This window comes from Astatotilapia calliptera, chromosome 13 (genome assembly GCF_900246225.1).
Source record: "Astatotilapia calliptera chromosome 13, fAstCal1.2, whole genome shotgun sequence".
Lineage (NCBI taxonomy): Eukaryota > Metazoa > Chordata > Actinopteri > Cichliformes > Cichlidae > Astatotilapia > Astatotilapia calliptera.
This window is the reverse complement of record NC_039314.1, coordinates 26,709,286-26,730,923: the sequence shown is the minus strand read 5'-3', so window position 1 is coordinate 26,730,923 and position 21,638 is coordinate 26,709,286. Positions and strand designations below refer to the sequence as shown.

At 39.4% G+C, this 21,638-nt stretch overlaps 1 protein-coding gene across 7 annotated transcripts in view; it reads right to left on the bottom strand.

Moving 5' to 3' along the window:
- atrnl1a (attractin-like 1a) overlaps positions 1–21,638 on the bottom strand; it is a 331,746-nt gene that overhangs the window by 206,534 nt on the left and 103,574 nt on the right. For all 7 annotated transcript variants that reach the window (XM_026189698.1, XM_026189697.1, XM_026189700.1 and 4 more), the window contains 2 exons: positions 17,024–17,272; positions 16,473–16,610 (listed from right to left, as the gene is read on the bottom strand). In XM_026189698.1, coding sequence (XP_026045483.1) covers positions 16,473–16,610; positions 17,024–17,272 — 387 coding nt within the window. The remainder of the gene's footprint in view (positions 1–16,472; positions 16,611–17,023; positions 17,273–21,638) is intronic.

The following is a 21,638-nucleotide window of genomic DNA, read 5'->3' as shown; positions in this document are numbered from 1 at the left end:
GTCTGCAAAATTTAGAGGTTCCACTTCTGATTACTTTGTTAAAAATGATTGGACTGCTATCCTGAAAAGATATCATGGTTCCAATGAACGCATGCAGATTTTTTTCTTAAATCAAAGACGAATCATGACAGCGGCAAAATCAAAAAGATCCTGGATTCAAATCCAAAAGGGGTTGAGGTTACATATTCACCACATCCCTGCATAGGTTCTATTTGTTTGTACCCTAGCTCCCTCCCCTGGTCCAAGGGTATGCATCTCAGGATAATGGGTAAATTGACTGTAGGCATGAATTTCTCTGCGTTAATAAACTGATCTGGGATGACCCCTGAGAAGAAAATGGATGGGTGGTATAAGAGCAATCACTTCACAGCATATGGGCCACTCTAGGACAGGTGGCCTTTCAGTGTAAAAACATGTAAAAATTAATTTACAAATGTGCATTAATCAGTTTTCACCTCATGTTCTCAATAAAATTATTTAAGTTTCACAGCCACGAAACACTGAAAGTAATTCAATGAAGTCTACCTAACATTTCTCAGTACAGCACATAGCTAATCTATTTGATAATGCAGTTCAAAGTAATGTGGCTAGTACTGATTTACGTGTGATGGGGTCTTGAGTTTCTCTTTGCAGAATTTCAGCCATCTGAGAATCAAACTGTTGAGTAAAAACAGCCTGTTTTAGTTTAAGCGTTGTGTTCAATAAATTGCATGCTGAAAAAAATGTTTAGTCTCCCATTTCTTCTTGTTGCATGTTGAAGCTCTACTTGGAACCTTGTTAAGATCCAACCATGCAAAATAGGATTTTTCGCGATTTTTCAAGTGGTCTTAAACTTTTGATTGGGACTACATATGTAATACATTACTTTTCCAACCCTAGCCACAGCTCAACTGGAAATGGCAACTGAAGAAAAAAAAGAATAAAGAAATGCAGTTCCTGACATTACCCTTTTATCCTCATTCTACAGTTAGCTGACTTCAGAAGGGATGAGGAAATTGTTAGGGAAGTCGGTAACTTTTGAAAAGTTGAGTCTGCAACTTTTGTAAAGTGCAAACTGTGCCCAGGCCTGGTATACTGTAGGTGCTGCTAATATGACTTTGCAAATATCTGCATTGACAGCATGCCAGCACAAAGTTAGCAGTGACAAATCCAGAGTGGTTTTAAAGCTGAGTGCATATTGATCCCAGCCAAGCAGCCAGAGCCTGATCTTAGATCATTAACAAAAGGAGTAGTGACAATGCCTCTCAGACCAGCTTATTATTGCAAAAGTAACTTATTGAGTACTGTAAGAAATTGCTTTCCACACAGAGTAATTCAGTGATGTAGTGCAAAATATATGACTGAAAAACAACTGATTATGACAGAACATACGTTGCATTTTACCTAACATCCATATATTTAATAGCTACTGTATAAACCCAGATATCCCCCAACACACACATTTGGCACACCCCAGTGTAACAAGTGTTATTAGTCAGAATTCACTAATACTACTAAAAACTACTGATTCAACCAAAATTATCTTTACTTTAAGAAATACACTACTATATTTTTCACTTGCTGACAAATATACTCATGGAAAAATGTAATTACCGTAGTAGCATGAGCTGGATTATACAGTGAAGCAAACATCAGCAACAAAGGAAATTTGTACACAATCTGACTCTGACAGCTAATAGATTCTCTAGAATTCCTCCTTAACAAACTGAAACACTGTGAAAGTTTAAACCTAATTAGCCCACCATATGAAATGACTAAATACAGCAACCTGGCAGATATAACACAGGTATGTTTTCCCTCTTATGGACCGGCAGTTCCCTCCTGTATCAAAATGAGTTTTCAACCAGTAAGCTGTTAATAAAATTCATCATGCAAATAAGATCGAACATTACTTGAAACTTGTTTCAGTCTTTCTAATGTGGCAATAAGATCTGTTTAACCAGCATTCTTTTATCATACTTTTCAGATAATAAAGTACAATCCACGTTTGTCCTGCACAGACATCATGATGACGACCAGACGACCTGACCAAGGACGCAAAAATTTCCCCGTTGTGGGATCAATAAAGTCTTATCTTATCTTATATTAGTCTTCTAAATGTCTACTTATGATTCAGTGCGTGCTAAATGCACAGGATATTACCCTCTATTGAAAGATGATATGGAAGCTAACTCTACCACTTAAATATAGCTATAGTTCTCTTTAGGTTAGGAGTTCTCAGAATTCTCTATTCAATAAACCCTTTCATTAAGACGGACTCTTTCAGTAAAAATGGAAAATATTTTTTGAATCTTTTTAATACAGATATATTGTCACTAAAAATAAAATAAGTACTTAAGTCATCCGATCCATCCACATAATATGACGTATTCAAGTGCCAAGAGTAGGGCGAGAAAATGAATAAATAAATGAATGAATGAAATGGATGGAGGAGAAAGCACATCAGGCAAATGCTGACAACACAAAAATAAGCAATGGGGAAAAAAGAAACCTGATCTCTTAGCAAAAAAGTTGATATAAATCATATTTCCCACGACTTGTGTGAGCCCCTGAAGAGAGTACAATTTCTCACTCCACTGCCTCCGCATGTACGCACACAATAAAAAGCCAGACTGTTGTCAGTATGTGTTTGAATGTGTGTTTAGGTGAGAAGGTGGCCGGGTATGTTCGTCAGTCAGAAAACCTGACTCATAAATGAACCTTTTACGTTACTTTGGTCTGCTCTGTCTTATTCCCGATAGGGTTGCAGGTACAAAACTCAATGCAACTTCATTTCTGCAGAAAAAGGTTAAAAAATAAATAAATGATCTTTGTGCAGTTGGACTTCCAAACCAGCAGAATGTTATTTCTGCTAAATATTAAGGTGCTTAAACAAGACACATTACCATTCTTGTGTTTTGTCCTTTTGGTCGGTGTTTCTTTGTTTTTTTTTAAAGCTGAATTTTGATAGCTATACAAACACTGGCTGTAAAACTGCTCAGTACTTGCTATGTTAGGTCATGAGACTTGTCATTCTCCAATTCAATCACCAGTTGCACCAGTTCTGCATGTTGCTGCTGTACTGTTCACTTGGTTATGTGATGTGATGATTAGATGTTAAGGTTAGAAAAAGGTTAGACAAAAAAAGACACTACCCTTTAATTTCAACTTTTCAGTTCTTCAGAATAAAAGCACATGTTTACATGTAGCAAAGTAAAATAATAATGATAACAATAGCAACAACAATATTATCAAGAAGAAAAACAAAATGAAACGGGTATCACACCAAAAACTAGTGCGACAATTACGGGCATTATTCTGAATGATCTCCAATATAGACATGAGATATTAAATTCATTCGCACACTATGCTGAAAACCATGCACTCACACCTGAAACACTTTCACATAAACTAGTGAAACCTTTTACACGTGTTATCAAAAAGCTTCCTCACATACTAATCAAATGTGTTCATTTATATATCTGGACATTTCACACAGACAAGTGAAATTCATTCACATACATACTGAAAATCATGCAGACACAAATGAAATGCTTTTACCTCTACAGTTGAAAAGCTCTTTAGAAAATCTGATGAATGCTTTTACGAAGACTTGGAAAATATTTCATGCACACTTGAAGGCAAGAGAATTTGATCTAAAATGTAAAGTAACTGAAAAAATAGATTGCATTTTAAAACATGGGGAAGTGCATCTCAAACTAATGTGTGCTACTTTTGTTCATGTTTGTGCTTTTTGCTCCTGCCACTGAACTAATAAACGACAAAAGATTGTCACTCCCATTTTGTTCAAGCCATTAGCCTTCTACCTATGAATCGCATCACCAACATCAGGCAATGCACTTTGGGTTTTTTGAGGAATGCATGCAAACTCACCTGCATTGGTTGATTGCCTAGAGAACTAGAGCCAAATGTGGTACCATGTCCTGCTTTAACACCACACAAAAAATTGCCCCACAACCTAACAGCAATCCTTAACAACACTGATCTCAGCTAAAGCCGTCAGAAGCCTGTCCAAAAACAATAACTATTAGCCAGCTACCTTTAGCATGGCTCATCCTGGCAGCGTAGCAACATGCCGATGCCAGCTGCAGCTTCAGTCCAAACACACTGTATCACATTATCTACATCAGCAGTGATTCAGCACATGTGCAGGATGCACAAGGAGAAAAAGGTCAAATATAATTTGCTACATCACTTATTGAATTTTATACATTGGTGTGAAAAAGTGTTTGCCCCTTTCCTAATTACCTATTTTTTTAGTATGTTTGTCACACTTAAACGTTTCAGATCATCAATCGTCGTGTGTCTGGCGACACTCTCGATGGAGGACATTGAACGACATCTACCAATTCGAAACCACAATAACAGAGTTCTGGCTGATTGGAGCTGGTTCAGACCATCTTCATCTCATGCGGCCCCCCCTGGCGCCAACTGGATGCTCAAGGCAAAAGCTGACGGGAATAACAAAATTCTCCCTTAGATAATAGGACTGTGTTGTGACGTTCTTCCCCTCATTCAAGGCCACCTGCGTCAACCGAAGACTGTTGACTTTTGCTTAACCGGGTGAAGGGACACTTTCTCTCAGTTGAACACGGAACACACACACACATACGCATGTACACGGACACATACCTACACTCCAGCCCCCACCCCCTCCAAACGACTTCGAAGCTTATGTCTTCTACGCTGTGAGATGTGATGATTTATGTGCTGAGGTGGGTTTTTTCTGTTCTCAAACTGATCTCCCTGTTGGAGCTCAGTCTGGGGGAGTTCTTTTTTTCTCCTCGTGTTTCCTCATGTTGTGCATTTTCTATGGTTTCGGTTTTGGTCGCTGCTCGTGTGGTCGACCGGCCAGTGCTACCCTAGCCTGACCTGTCTCCCCAATGTGATGTTTGTGTATTGTATGTATGGTTGGCAAGGTATCATGTATCTTAATTGCCCCTTGGGGATAAATAAAGTTTTGTGGACTTTGATCAAATAAATCTAAATATTAGAGACCGATAATACAAGTAAACAGAAAATGCAGTTTCTAAATAAAGGTGTTTATTATTAAGGGGGGGGGGGGATCCAAACCTACATGGCCCTGTGTGAAAAAGTGATTGCTCCCCATTATAATATGTATTAAATGTGGTGTATTACATCTTTAGAAAGCTGAGTTTGATTTCTCTAGCCACACCCCAGCCTGATTACTGCCACACCTGCTCTCAATCAAGAAACTTAAATAGGACCATCCTGACAAAGTGGAATAGACCAAACGATCCCCAAAAGCCAGCCATCAAGCTGTGATCCAATGAAATTCAGGAACAAATGAGAGGACAAGTAATTGAGATCTCTTAGTCTGGAAATGTTTATAATGCCATTTCTAAAGCTGTGGGATTCCAGCGAACCACAGTGACCATTATGCACAAATGGCAACCAACCAAAATTACCCCAAAAGTGCAGCAACAACACCCAATGAACTCCAAGCCTAATTTGCCTCAGTTAAGGTCAGTATTCATAACTCCAACATAACAAAGAGACAAAAATGGCCTGCATGGAGTTCCAAGAAAATCACTGCTGAGCAAAAGAAATAAAGGCTCATCTCAGTTTTTCAGAAATCACTTTTCACACAGGGTCATGCACATTTGGATTTCTTTCCCCTTAAAAATAAACGCATTTACTTAGAAACTACATTTTGGTTTCCATTTTAAAAAAAAAAGGAAAATCAGGAAGAGGGTAAACACTTTTTCCACTGTAAGTCTAAGCTAATAACAGCATATATTTCAATTAGGTATTTAGAGCTGAAAAAATTCAGTACAGCTAAATGCAACATTATAAATGAGGCATTGTAAATAACAGCTCTTCATAATAATTTTTCCCCCTTTTTCTTCATTCGTTTCCATTCTATAATGAACCACAGTGATCACTGCCAATAGTAACTTACTCATTCATATGCATGCTACTTCTACTTATATTAAAATATGTTTTAAAGCTTTTATTTTGTTAATGTGCAGTTTTAGGTTATTTATATTAAACAAAAAATCACCACTAAAATATGCCATTGCTAGATTATAATATAATAAGCTATCCAACTGCAACATTGGGGGCATCAATCAATAAAAAAAAGAACATTAAATGTATACAAGTACAGATTTGATGTGTGCTGCTCTGCATAAAGATCACGTTAACTACATTTAAAATCAATCCTGATACAAATACTTTTTTGTACTCAGAGAGTACACTGCAGGGTTGTTTTATGTATTGTATTTATAAAGCACCAAATCATAACAGCAGTCAGCTCAAAGCTCTTTAAATTGTAAGGTAGAGATCATACAATGATAGCCCTTGAACCTATAATTAAAACAAACAATAAACAGTAAATAAAAAATCTCTTTCCATAACACCAACTAAACAATTCTTTGCAATTCAGCAATGTAGGCACACGATGTGTGGAATCATCAGCTGAAGTGAAGCACACATACTGTAGCTGCAGCGCTATGTTTGTCATCTACAAATAGATAAATAGATAAATAAAAAGAGATCCATATTCAGGTGTTTATTCCTTATAATAAGCAGCCATCTAAATAAAGTCTATGCAGATTTGGCAAACTTGGAAATAGTTTCCTAAATAAGATGGTTATTAAAAGATCACTTTGGTCAATTCTTAACTACATATTGATTCAGATTCAGTTCCTCATGCTGGCCAATTCAGAAAGAGTTGCTATGATTTAATTAGAGGTCACACATATGGTCAGCAGCGCCTTTATTTCCAGTGGATTTCCTGAATATGAAACGCATTCAGGAATGCGTGTTGATTGACCATATGTGTTGATTGGCCTGCAGACCAGAATATAGACATCATATAGTGGATGATTATAATAGTGCTGCCCAAGTAGTACAGATGTGCAAGTGCACATCTGTCTTAGCCTGACACGCTGCTGTCACTTAATATTACTCACATATAAAAGCGATGGCTTTCACACTTGCAGTAAGCTGTTAATTAACCGACTCTCAGTTCTATCTAAGGATGTTATTTTTCACTTTCTTCTTTGTAATATGTGAAGTATCAACTCTTTCTCCAAATGCAGATTTATCTGGTGTTTTGATGATTTCAAGTCACTCACCTAACAAACGTTACTGTTTGGCGATTCTGCAAAACATCGGCGTACTTTGCCAAATTATATTTTTCATTGTCAAGAAGAGAAAAAAAAACTAAGCTAAGCAATTAAATTAAAGATACATGAAAAGTGACATAAATGAACTGAAATTAATTTCTCTCTTTTATAATTACTTTAAGTCTAGTTTTAAATATAGGCTAGTAGCTACACACACTCACAAAACACTACCTCCACTGAACATAAACCTGCTTACTGATCCTATACAGAATATTCTACCAACAGAAATAAAGTAATTTTTTATACCTCATTCTTTTCTGTTATGAATGTTTCAACTGACAGATGGAGCAAAATCAGGGAGGACTGCAGTGGGATCACAGCGATTGTGAATGTGTGGCAGTGGTATTAAATATTTCATTATTTGGTGAATTGAATAGTGTTTTGTCTTGAAAGCCAAAAAATCATCTCTCTTTCCCAAATATGGTAAATATAAAAGTCAAAAACACAAAATATTATTTAAAATCTCTCAAATACCACCAACCCTCCAGGGCTTGGTCAGCATCTAAGCACTGTAAAAACCTAAGGCAGGCCCAGAGATTCAGGAGACACTGTTCAACATTGTACAAATCCAAACTGATGCATTTAAAAAATATACATGAACAGGACAAATGATGCTGAAGAAGATTATCAGGGTTCAACCTCAAAGACTCCTCACCTGCAAGACCCTCAGTACCTCACTGACCCCCTACATTCTATACTATTACATTTCTCTGCATGGTCTCCACTTAATTTTAAAAACCTGTAATGCTGTTTTAGTCAACCCTGCCTGGTCAGTGGCCCCAGTTAGGAGTATGCACACCATTTTTACCTTGCAAAGCAAAAATCACATTTACCCTAAAATATTATTTTTGTGTGAACTGTTGTGGTTGCATTTGTAAGAAAAAAGTTGTCAAAGGTAAAGGATACATTATTTTAGTATATTCAGCACAACTTCTTGTCTTCCATGATAGCACATGAACTAATTTATTAAATGCATGCCGGTTAATCTCTCTTTGAGCTGAATGCCATAAATGAGAGTCTCAAAGAAAGCGGCTTATTCTAGATGAGACATGAGTCACAGCTGCAGAAAGACTTCAAAAACACTATTTCCACTGACTGGAGATCAAAAAGGATTCAAAAGCCGTTTAAAATCATATTTACAGAAGTGTTTGTACGTGTGTGGTTTTGTGTGTGGGTCTGCTTGTGTGTTTTGGGTTTGTCTATGTGTTTTTGTGTTGACCAGTCACATGCCAGGAATAGAGCTGCCAGGGGGGAGATGACTGGATACCGCTACGAATGCTGGGTAGTTTGCAATTCTGCCACAGGGATCCACAGGTACATAAACACACACAAGCATATTTAAAGGCAAAAAAAAAATGTTAAAAAAATGCACAAACACACATAAACACACGCACTCACAAAGACATACTCGAGACAGCAGGTGAGAGTGAATTTGGCAGCATTTCCACAGAGAAGAGTGAATGGAGCGACTCTGCAGTCAGCATCCCTCCTCTGCTATTCCACTGCTGTTGAAGCTGAACAGCAGCCGGCTCTGTCTGATCCTTCACTCACACACACACACACACACACACACACACACACACACACACACACACACACACAACCCTGCTGTTCTATCTGTCCCATTCTGTGGTTGATGCTACTGGGTTGCCAGTTTCTTGCAGAGACAGCACTCATCTCTATAGCTCCAGCACTGAACACAAATTTACAAAGAGCTCCTGCAGTCACACCCCGCTTAGAGACTGTACATCAAAACCTCAAACTAGGGACAGACTGAAACAGAGAAAGGGAAAACAAAAAGGCATCAGTTGGAACATGAGATGCCACCTTTACCAAATAATCATCAGTAATGTTCATATTTAAACATTAAATACAAAAAAACAAACTTAACTCGCTCATAGAGCAGCAATGCCTTACAGTCATCCAACTGATTTCTTTTTTGTGGGCATTTTCCTGTGATATTGGAGGTTGACTTCAAAATTCAATAAAAACACAGTTTATGTGTCTATGACCAACAAAGGGATTCAACTCATGAGTCACGCCTGATCCAAAACTCCTTCTACTTAAGCCAGAAATAGACAAATAGTAGCTCAGAGTGAGGACTGAGGACACCATCCAAAACATCCACTAAACTCCATCCTGAAGAGGTTTTAAAGCGTTTCAACAAACTTTGAATTACTTCCACTGTGCTGCTGTCTTGGGTCACTTGTCTGCAAGAGGCTGCTCATCAGGGAAACGTAAATATAGGCCATTTAAAACATCTGAACCAATGAGCAGCGCATCTGTAGCGCATAATGTTACAGATATTAATGTCTCTCCAAAAGGAAAACTAAATAACCAGATAAGGTGTTCATCTCTGGATGTTTAGCTCTTTTTTGTTATACTTAACTCCCTGTACAGTTGTTGGCAAAAGAAAAAAATAGCTACTGTACAGAGACCACAAACATGTTTTGGTTTTGTTTCTTTATCTATGACTTTAACATGAGAATCTAAGGGGATTCACCCACTTTTGGAGCCAACCTAAGTGGTCATCGAAGGACTTTCATGTTGGTTTCTAGTTCTCAGCCTCTTTGGGTTTTTTCACAAGTAAACCATCAATCGACTGTCTGGAGTCAACTGGAAAATAAGTGCTGCCGTGTTGACAAGATGTGTGATGAGAAAAAAACTAAAACAAAACTAAAACTCCTGACTGAAAAAATTCTCCACAACTAAGTCCTCCTTTCTCTTTCTCTCAGTTAATTCATAGCAGATTGCCTATTCTTGTAAGCTTCTGTAGATTTATTAATCTCATCAGGCTTGAACACTAAAGGACACTGAAGAAGTTCTTTGTATCACACAAGAAACAAGTACTGACCTGAGCTGAACCTGTAAGAAATGATGAAACCATACAGATAAGTGACAAAACATCCCCAAGCCCCAGTAGCTACCTTTGAAATGTGAAGCGTTTCTGTGTATCAGACATTCACCGCGACTCCGAGACAGCCAGAGAGAGCAAGTGAGGTGGTGCAGAGAAAGATGGAGTATCAGAGTGCAATGGAGACAGGGAGCTACTGATGTGAATCATGCAAAATTTATGGAAGCAATAAAACTGTTCAACGGGAGGTGCCGATGGCAGAGGAGCATTATATGCTGAAGCACTGGGTAGCAAAGGATAACAAGCTCAAGAAGACATAATACATGCTCAAGTCTTGCCTGGAAGACAATTGAGAGGGCAGCACAGAAGGTCCGTGGTCTGTTTGCTATTTATGACTTTTCACCGAGGCTGAGCAATACCCAAAAAATATATTTAGAAATATTTTAAAAGAAATACATAATTTGAATACAAGAAATGAGATGAGTATGAGGAACTTGGTTGAGGGAAAGAGCCACATATGTGCCACAGCATTCCGATTATTCTAAAAGCCTTATTTATTCTGAATTGGTAAATAATGAGGATATGCAGCTATATTCATACCATACAAAGCAAACAGAGGCCAAGAAATTGCATTCCCCCAAAAATCAGGAAACAGAATGAATCACATGTTAGCTGGGCGTCTACTCTCACCACAAAATAAATGAAAGTCAACAGTCAATTATGTTGACAAATCTTTTGTTTTTTTGTCTTCTTAGCTTGAGTGTGTTAAAGAATTGCACTTTTAAAGATTTGTGTTATTTATTGTTAAAGCACAACAGATATTTATAAGAAGTACACAAGATATACCAGTAACTGATTAACCAGACTGTCTTCATTGTTTGACTCATCAACTTTATCCCTCTGTAGTTACAGCTCTGCACTTCGCCCTTATTCTTGAAAATTGGCACCTTCTTCTCCAATCCTTAGGCATCGTCTCACTTTTGAACAATCTGGTTAAAAACTCCACTGCGCTCTCTTCTTGACAACTCCATACCTTCACAGTTATGTCACCTTTACCAGCTGCCTTTCTACTCTTCATAGCTGCCCCCACTTCCTCCTTACCAATTGATTGCATTTTCTGATTCACTAACTGTCCTTCTTCCATCCTATTTTCTCTTCTTTTCTTCATTAATCAGCTCCTCAAAGCACTATTTCCTACTTCTCAAGGACTCTTTTCATCAATTATCCTAACTTGTTACACATACCTTCTGTCTTAATTTTTCTACCTAACCAATTGTAACGGGAATGACAGACCCGACCACATCGTTCCCACTTTACACCCTTTATTTTGGTTGCTTTTGCCTTGAAACACGGCCGCAGCTTTTCAGCTGTGTCCTACACACAACAACCACCTCCAGGTCCGGGCACACTCTTTTGAACAGGGGAGGCGTAATGAGCTGATGCCACTCCAAGCCACACCAATTAATACAGGTCCCTTCCTTTTTCCTTAGTGTCCAGCCTCACATACAACTCACTATAAGGCTTTCCCTCTGCTATACACTTAACTTACCAGTACCCCTGTCTACTTTGAATACTTTCTTGTGCTTCCTCATTCCACCACCATCCTCCAAAGTGTCATCTCTCTCCAGATGACACTTCAAATGTGTCTCTCAGTTTCCATCAATACTTCAGCAGTACATTCCCATCATCTGTAACCATTCCTTACCACCCAGAGTCTGTCTCAACTCCTTCCTGAACTCTGTGCAAGATTCTTCCTTTTTCAACTTCCACCATTTAATCCTTGCCACTGCCTTCCTCTTTCTCTGTCACCAGTCCCAGGAGACACACTCCACCACTTCATCCAAATTACTGAAGATTTATGCTTCAGCTGGAAATTTACAAACCCTCTGAACACTATACCATAACCTGAAGTGCACCTCTCTAGAAATGTAACTACACTATTATGACTGGCCTGTAAGCACCATCAACTACTCCTGTGCACTTCCAGCTACTTTTTGCAGATCCTTTCACTGGAGTTTTAAAATTTTTTTAGTGATAGAATAACAATCATTGTCTCAATATAAGGAATAAATTCCCAGAAAGAGATGACTGAAACTAGAATGGACATGAGGGATGTACAAAGAAGTGAAAATTCTAGACAGACACATCACAACAGAGAGATGGGACCCAGCGGGGATAAAAGAGGGTGGCATCTTATTTGTTTCTATTGGATGACACCTAATGTAAAACACAGGCACACAACCACACAGTAATTAACACATAATGCACACAAACAAGCATAAATGCTGGAAACATAAGTCGACCACATAGATTACACTGTATGCTCTACAAAGACTCTGCAGAAATCTAAACCAGGCCTTAATCAAGACTACTTCTTCTAGATGACATCCAACCTGTGGGGCATACACACGAATAACACTGAACATCACCGCAGGGCTCGCGGTGATGAATCGCTAGCCTGACGTCCCGGGGCTAGCGACATCTCCGGTCGGGCGACCAAAATCTATCTCAGCCCTGCCCGTCGGGCGATTTTGCGAGCCCTGCACCCCTTTGACTTCCAGCTCTAGACACACTATTCACCTTCACAACACTATTCGCACACTTTTCCTTAATGATTTTCCTGTAGAACAGCTTGAATCAACCTTTAATACTCCTGGCTTTACTTCCTTGCCACCCGGTCTCCTGCACACTTACTTCCTATGTGTTTTCCATCATATCAGTAAACTATCTCCCTTTACTTGTGACCCTACTTTTAAATTTGCTACTCACCTCCACAGTCCAGCCTGTCGTTACACTCCTTTCCCCCCTCCTCTTACTTTCTCCTCAGCAAAAAGTAGCACAGTTTCCAGCAATGACTTGTTGCACCAGGGGCAATCACCCCAACCAATCTGATATGTGAATGTCTTTCTTGATAATCTCCATGTCTTATTTGGCAAAGATGCAAAAAGATTTTACACTGGCTGTCCTTCCTGTCACAACCCTCCTCATTTATCCAGGTGTGGGACAAGCACTTGAAGTAATAATGTTGTTGGACCCTGTGAAATAATGCTCAAAGTCTGCACTTCAATGACAGTTCATTATTTAACATCCAGTGTGGCGGATGGGAAAAAAATACAGGGAAAACTACAAAAATGTTGTCATTATACAAATGTGTGGACCTGATTGTAATGCGTCAGCCTGTCTCCTAATGGAAGCTGCTGGAGACTGCCACCACCAAAGGACATCAGCATGTACAGACCAGGAAAAAAAAAAAGAGGCCACAGTGGTAACTGGACACCTTCATGGCAGCAACAAAGCCAACCACAAATTAACATCTTTGTTGACAAAGACCCCCAATTCATAATTTTAGAACAAAGAGAGCGTCAGGTAATATTTAACAATCCTTTTGTATGTTCACCTACACACAGCCTTTGTAACACCTACACAAAGATGTGTAAATGCACCGTAACTCAGTCCTTATGGTCAAGCGCTGTTTGGTGGCTAAATGGCCCACATGAGGCCACTGAACAGGCTGGAGGTCAGGCATTGTGTAGATCGTGGTACAAGAGTACAACTCAGGTTGTAATACTCCCAGGTGTGGATGTTTTCCTCTAGAAAGCAAGTAAACACTCCAGGGCAAACCCAACTATGACAAATTTATTATAAAATGTTTTAAGAATCACCAGTCTGTCTCTCTGCTGTAAAAAAAAATATCAACAGAACAAAAACAGCCAGAATGTGTATAAAACATGCATGCTTCCTGTCACACTAAAATGTATGTTCTCCTCTGAGGGCCTGAAAGTCTAACCAAACATCTAACATTTTGTCAGCTGCGGCTCTAAAGGTTGGTGTGGTTGTGGGCGCGTTTGTATGTGTGCAGGACAAGGTGAATGGAATAGTCAGAGGAAAGGGACACTAATGCCCGGCATACACATGCATAGACACAGACACAGACACACACTTCATCCAGATTTGACAAGGTTAGTTAATCATCTGTCACGGGGACAGGGGAACGGACAGACTCCCCTCTCCTCTGTCCGTCCTCCATCTCTTCTTCTCTATTTATCCCTCCATCTCCTCCTCTACTCCTTCATCGTCTCTCTGTCCAAGGGCAACTGTCCTTTTCCACCGATATTAACCTTGTAAATCTCACCACATGCTTTTATCTTTTTTTTCCCCTGTCAGCCTGTCTTTGCTTCTGTCTCTCTCACTCTTTTCCCCCCACTGTCTTGCTGTCCCATACTCTTTACAATGCTATGAGCACAGGCCTTTCCCCTTCCTGCTAGGGACAAAGCTGTGTCTCTATCATTCAGCACCGTAATCGGCCACACATCATTGCCTCCCAGCCATTTAGCCCAAGGTAAATCTAGTGGTCCCTTTTATAAAGAAAGATGGAGAAAATGGATATTGATAGAAATGATGGACAGGTGACACAAAAAGATGGCGATGACAAAGAGTTGCTGTAGGGTCTAAGAGAGCAAACAGCTGAAGTGTAAAAGAGAAAAAAATATAAGGTGATGTGAAAAGAGGTACGGATAGATGGATTTAAGGCTGAAGGAGGATTTCCCTTATATTATCAGTGCAGTCACTGTAGTCAAAGAAGAAAAAAGACATTATGGATGATATTAGTTTGTTAAGAAATCCAGTTTAACCAGCACATATATGCCAAAGAAGAAAATAAAATGTAAAACATAAACACAACACTGTGGTTGCCAGGGGTCTCAAACTCAAGGCCTCGAGGGCCGGTGTCCTGCAGATTTTAGATGTCACCCTGGGTCAACACACCTGATTCAAATGATTAGTTCATTACCAGGCCTCAGGAGAACTACAAGACATGTTGAGGAGCTAATTCAGCCATTTAAATCAGCTGTGTTGGATCAAGGACACATCTAAAACCTGCAGGACACTGGCCCTCGAGGCCTGGAGTTCAAGACCCCTGGCTTAGAGGAAGGTAAGCCCCATGTCGCTCTTTTGAGCTGTGCCAGTAGGAACACACCAGGCCTGGCCCAGGTGGTGACCAGGTAACCCTCTCTGAGGCAGGGTGATTTGTTCTCTATACACCGTGGCTATAGGAGATGTCTTCGTCAAAGCCCACAAAGCTGTCCTCGCTGCCTTCTCCAACTACTTTAGAATGCATATAACTTTTTAAAGTTATATGCATGTCTGGACTCTCAACAGTGACCAGTTTGACCATAGAAACCCTCACAGAACAAAATTACTCCTAACAGCACAGCGCCCGTGATCACTCAAATCCTGATAATGTGACAAAGAGAAAAAAAGTAGATAGTTAACAGTTTAGGAAAAAGATTAGACAACTAAATTAAATAGGGAAAGGACATGAGGAATAAAGTGAGGAAGTAAGGAGAGAAGAAGAATGGAAAAAAAGAAAGTTGAATATGACATAAAACATATGGAGGAAATATTAAGGAGGTGTCAAGAAGAGGAAATGTGTAGAGCATGGAGAGAAACACAGCTGGGAAAATGTGACCAGGGGATGTTAAGGAGACCACGAGAAAAGCCAAAAGACAGGATACAGAGGAAAATAAAGCCAAAAAAAAGAAGAGAAACTGTATTAAAGGCTGTACTGTATGGGGGCGTAGAGAGGCGTGCATCTATCAGCGCCATGCTCCTTGCAAAAAGCCGCCAGGGACAGAGACACCAGTCAACTCAGGAAATAAGAAAATGATTAAGAGCGATTTAATGTCATGCCGCCGCCAAGCCAAAACGCACATCTGTCACTGTGAGACTGATGCTCCTACACCTCCTTCTCACTTCTCCCTCCCTCACTCACACTCTAGCAGTCACTCACTCATTCATTACACTCTCCTGTCGCTGATGGGGTTTTTTTTTTCCTATCAAGACCCATACCTTCCCAAACCAGACTCCAGAAGCCTTCAAATCACGCTTAACTCCACTAACACATGCTTTCCTGTGGGTTCATCCCACACTCACACGCTCTCCTGTTTCGACTGCTGGATTATGCACTACGATTATTTCCATATGAAGCATTTAAAAAAAAAAAAAAAAAAAGTGAGGAGGAACTGCTGAGAGGTTGCTTCTAATCAAAACATACAGATCTGTGTGTGTTCATCTTCACTCTGAAGGTTTGAAAGAAAGAAAAAATAATAAAGGAAAAGCACACACTGCATTCCTCTTCGTACTACATACATTTCAGGTTTCATCCGGTGTCCTGCTGGTGACCACAAGCTCTAAAGGAACCAAAGCTGGGAATCATGCCTTCTAAATACTGCCCCCACCAGGTTGTTTGTGGCCATTACAATGCTGTAAACTGCTGGTTACAAGTAATATTTTTACACGTCTGAAAGCTGTTAAAATAGGGAATGTCTGCCAAAATGTTTCTGCTGCGTTTAAATGAACTTATTTCACAGACACACACAGAACAGGATGTTTCTGCAGAGCACTGACAAGGTTTGCTGATGCTCATCAAAATTAAAGTTATTAACCTCCGTGACCTTTGCACTTACCATTACACTTCCCTCCATTGGTGGGGTCGCCATAGTAACCAGGCATGCAGCTCTGGCAGTGCGTCCCTGCTGTCAGGTTTCCACAGTGTTCGCATACGCTGCCGTTCACACACCTGCTGTGACCGTTACATTGGCATGCTGGAAGAGAACATTCATAGGAACATAAGAAAGCATGTGCAGTAGTACACATCATCTTCACTTCACCATAAGTGGTTTTAATGCAAGAACACTACAATAAATACCTGCAAAGGTTATCATTTTATTTGTGCTGAACGTCGCATTGAAAGGAGTTCCTAATATTTTTTCTGCTTCCATCATACACATTGCTCACTATCAGAATCACTTGGCAATCGCATACTTATAGATGAAGTGGGTAACTATTGAAAATGCACATTTCCTACTTCAGTTCTAGCAGCGGATAAAACACCGCAGCCAGAAGAGGCTACACTATTCATATTAAGTGGGATACTCAATTACAGGGTATGAAAGGTGAGTCCACAAAGCTTAACCTTAGTGTCATCTGGTCCAGTCTGGTCTCATGGTTCACTCACCGGGGCACTGGATAAAAGCCCAGTTGTAGCCTCTGTCTGATGAACAGAGACCCTGATCCACCACCATGTCCCTGTCTCGCAGTTTATCCCGGTCTCTGGGCCCTGCCTTTGCGGTCACAGGCTTTAGAGGGCCTCTGTAGGAGCCCTCCATGCAAATGCCCCTACCGGTGTTACTGGGATCACCGCACCAACCACACTCCACCCTCTCCAGACACTCGGCGCACGTCATCAGACCTGAACAGTTTTGGGCTGACAGATAAGGGATGTAAAAAGAAAGAAATCAAATATAAACTTGCATACAAGCATGCAAACTTTACAGTCACGGAAGATAATTTTGCTTGTGTAGTCAGGATGACAATGCAATTCAGTCCAATTCAGTTTTATTTCTATAGCACCAAATCATAACAACAGTTACCTTAAGCTGCTTACTGCCCAAGGAAAATAAGTAATGTTACTCCATGATATTTCAGTCTCTCTGGCATAGTTTTAAAGGTCACAACATCAGTGTATCTGGATATGTTCATTTGAATATGAACATTCAACTAATGGGTCACTCAATTTACATTTGATAGTAAAATATTGACAAATTTTACCGATTATACTTTAGAGGCACAAAAACCAGTTGTGTTCCCAACATATTAGTTAGTGCAGCATTTCAAACTCAAAACCTTTTAAATATGTAGAACTACTATCATATACTTCAGCACCAGTCTTATCTGTGTGTGAGAGACATGTTCAACACACATTTGGTTTGAAACCTTAAAAGCTGATTTTAACCATATTCTGTCTTTTACACTTACAATTCTTCCCAACAGGTTGAATAAAAGCATAAACACCATAAAAGCCTTCTGGGATGTAATCTACACCGTCTAATATTGTTTGCATCTTTTGCTTTCACCTTTTCTTTGACCCTCAACATTTAGAAATAAATGGGCTTTTCTTTGCCATGCCATTCCACATGTTCAGAGGAGCATTTGTATTCATAAAGTGGAGGTGACATTCAAAAAACACTTTACTAGTGGGATTTAAAAATGGCATTATGTTTTTAAGGTATGGCATTTAATAGTTGTAGAAGAAAACTGAAAATCTCCATACTGAAGCCTTTTTAGTTCAGCAAACGCTGCAGAGAGCAGGCAATCGGTGACGAACATTAGATTTTTTTTCTTCTAGAGTCTCTGGCCTTCCAAAGTTAACTCTACAGCTTGTTTTTGAATCTCATTCTTGTTTTGCTCTTGTTCTCCAGTTCAGCTCATCTTCTTGTCATGATGAATTTTAGTCTACAAAGCCAGGGTGGAAGTACACACTGACAAAGAGACTTTGTGGGTATCTTGCCGTGTACACAAGAAACCAAAAGGTTGAGAGGAGGTATGCGAGGTGTTGTTTCTTATAGCCCAGTGAGATGATTCGAATGCGTAACATTTGCATTTTCACCAGAACTTCTTTCTCTTTTGAACATGAGGCATTTTCATAAGCCACAGATGTTCCAGCCGAACCAGTATCTGTTTCCTTCTCTATGCGTTCCTGCTTGAAATACACTCCTTGTCCTCTGTGTGTTTGCAAGCTACGCCGTTGCATTATTCAGCTTCAGCAATGCTGATTCATTTGTTCTCTCTCCCACTTTGTAATTACCAACTTCTGCTCCCCCTTTTTCAGATTTTCTCTTTATCTCCTCTCTGCCACAGTCCTATCCTTCTTTCTCCGTTTCTATTCACTAAGGCATCTCCCCATCTCGTGCTCATTCACTGCTGCTTTTTCCACCATTATACCCTCTTTTACATATTCTGTCATTTTGATTTAATTTGATTTTTTCCATTTATTCGTCTAAAACCCTTTTAGGCACAAATGAAATCACAAGCGACAGAACCACTCTACTTTTCCTTCATCCTCTCTTTTTTGTCCGCTCTCCCACTGCGCTCTTTTCCCTTTTTACTTTCACCTCCCCTTAGTTCATCTCTTTTTGCCCTTCTCTTCTTACAGCTCACTTGATCTTTCACTAAAGTCAGTAGTTCAAAGAAAGGCGGTTCAACAGAATATCCCTAATCCACCACATGGTAGGGTTTCCGCTGACAGAAAAGCACACATTTACATACCCAAGAGCAGACTTTAATATCCAATAAATATACCAGGCCTGTTTACCATTTAAAAATATCAGTCCATTGCATTTATGTTGGCAGATTTTGGTACCAACTCCAATTCTCTTCTGCCAGATCTTTTTATTTATTCATTTTTCATGAAAAGAGAATTCTTTGATTTAATAGATCCAATCTGTTCTCATTCTGTGACAGCTGTTGTTTGTCCCTCCAGGTCAGGTCAGACTCTCAGTGCAGGGCCACAATTTTTGCTTCAGTCTTAGTAATGCTCAATACATAGTCCCCGGACAATGACACTTTTTTTTTAATATACTTGAGTGCAAACCAGTCTGACATTACTCTTTGCTCCATCCATCCATCTTCTTCCGCTTATCCCAGCCCGGGTCGTGGGGACAGCAGCGAAGCCCAGATCTCCCTCTCCCCGGCCACTTCCTCCAGCTTGTTCAGGGTAACACTGAGCCATTCCCAGGCCATCCAAGAGATGTCATCTCTCCAGTGTGTCCTCGGCCTACTCCTGGTTCTTCTCCCAGTAGGCACGTCAGAATAAGATTCCAGATCCAAGCAGACTCCCTAGGATATCTCCCAAGATGGTTTGGGCATCTGACTAGGATGCCTATTACTCAGATGTCCAAACGACTGGCTCCTTTTGATGTGGAGGAGCGGCTCTACTCTGAGCCCCTCTCAAATAACCGAATTACTTAGTTTAACTCTAAGGGCAATGCCAGCCACCCTTTGGAGAAACCTCACCACCCCCCCCCCACCCCTTTGTATCAGCGATCTCATTCTTTATACCTTTATATAGTAATGATATGTCATTACTATATATCATCACTACATATCGGTCTTTACCAAGTGATGAATGCTACACAATCTAGCATTGAGACACATGAACAAAACCTTTCCTTAAAAATCTCAAAATTTTTAAGATTTTCTTTTCTACAGCTTATTTGGCTCTCGATTTCTTGAACCACACTGAGAAGGAAGCAACACTATTTATCTAGTCACAGCTGAGTTTGTGCCTATCTCCTCTTCAATTTATATCCAATCTAAACCAGTTCTGGACCATAAGACAGACAAAATGTTTACTCAACAACCAATTAAATTTCCCCCAGCTTTTTTTTTTCTCCAAAAAGTGAATTGTATAGTTGTGTGTCTGCAGATACTTGTTTCAATGGTTTGCATGGTTTGAAAGTTACAGGATTTAGACTTGAGATGTAATTTTAGTGTAAGACAATTTCTTCACGACTAAAGGCTGTTTTCAGCAAAATATTAATGCAAGATTTGACTAAAAGTTTGAACTGCAATTCATTTGCAAAATGTGTCAAAATTAGTGAGAGAAAATGCACCAAATATTTCAGGCATCAGTCTGAACGCCACAAATGGGATAAAACGGGCTCAATGGGCACTAAGTGGCACAAGTAAGAGCAATTAACTCAAAAGTGAGAGAATGTAGAAGAAAACAAATACTAGCATGGACGGAAGATACAGAGATCCTTAGATGTTCACTTACATAACAGTAGTTTGCATGGATGATTGAATTTACCTGCTATGTTCTCGTTGCCTGAGCCTTTTCTATTTTTAATAGCATTTCCAATTATCTGGCTTCATCTGTGTTCCACATGGAAAGAATTTAAAGAGGTTATTGCCTCCTGAAGTCTTGGGATTCAGAGCAGATGAAGGAGAGAGAGGAAAAATAGAGTGCCTACAGGGTTTACAAGGCCTTAGTTTTACTTAACAGCACCAAAGATGTAGCTGTACCATGTGCCATTGCATGACATTAGCTCCAGGTTATTTCTAGAGAAAATATTCTCTTGGATGGTGCCTTCATGAGAGTGGGTAAAAGAAAAAAAAAAGAAAACAACAACAGCAACATGAGATCTAATCATGATTCACTGATGAAACTGTTGACCACTGGCTATTTTTTTTCCTTTTTTCCTTCTTGAATATTGTTAAGATTAAAATAAGAAAATAATAACTTACATACTTCAAATGGCTTAAAATACTTTCTCTAATATCTTGCAAAAGAGCTTCGTTTTCTCTCACTTAACCAATCTCAACGAGTAAACAATGATGGACAATGGTGATTTAATTTTAATGTATTGCACTTCATAGTTATTAAAATATGAATTATGGCTGGTAAATGCAATACAAAGATGCTGTTACAGTCACGATTGAACAAATCATTTTAAAAGGTTATTGTGCTTTTCTGTATTTTTCTCACTTACAGTACATATACACAATGGTGGATTTTCATAATAAAATGGACTTTCACATAACAAGGTCAGCATATTATGTAAAAGTAATCACTGATCCACAAGCTCAGGGTCAAATGCTCAGTTCACATTTTTCCTCTATTCTTGGATCTGTACAACCTGCTATAGAGGTGTAGGGATGGGAAATGATACGATTTTAGAGATTCTGATTCCATTATCAATATCACTTATCAATTCTCTTAATAATTCTCATTGGGTTTTCATTAGCTCTGCTTCGAGATTCAACACCATCACCAAGCAGCATATTAAAGA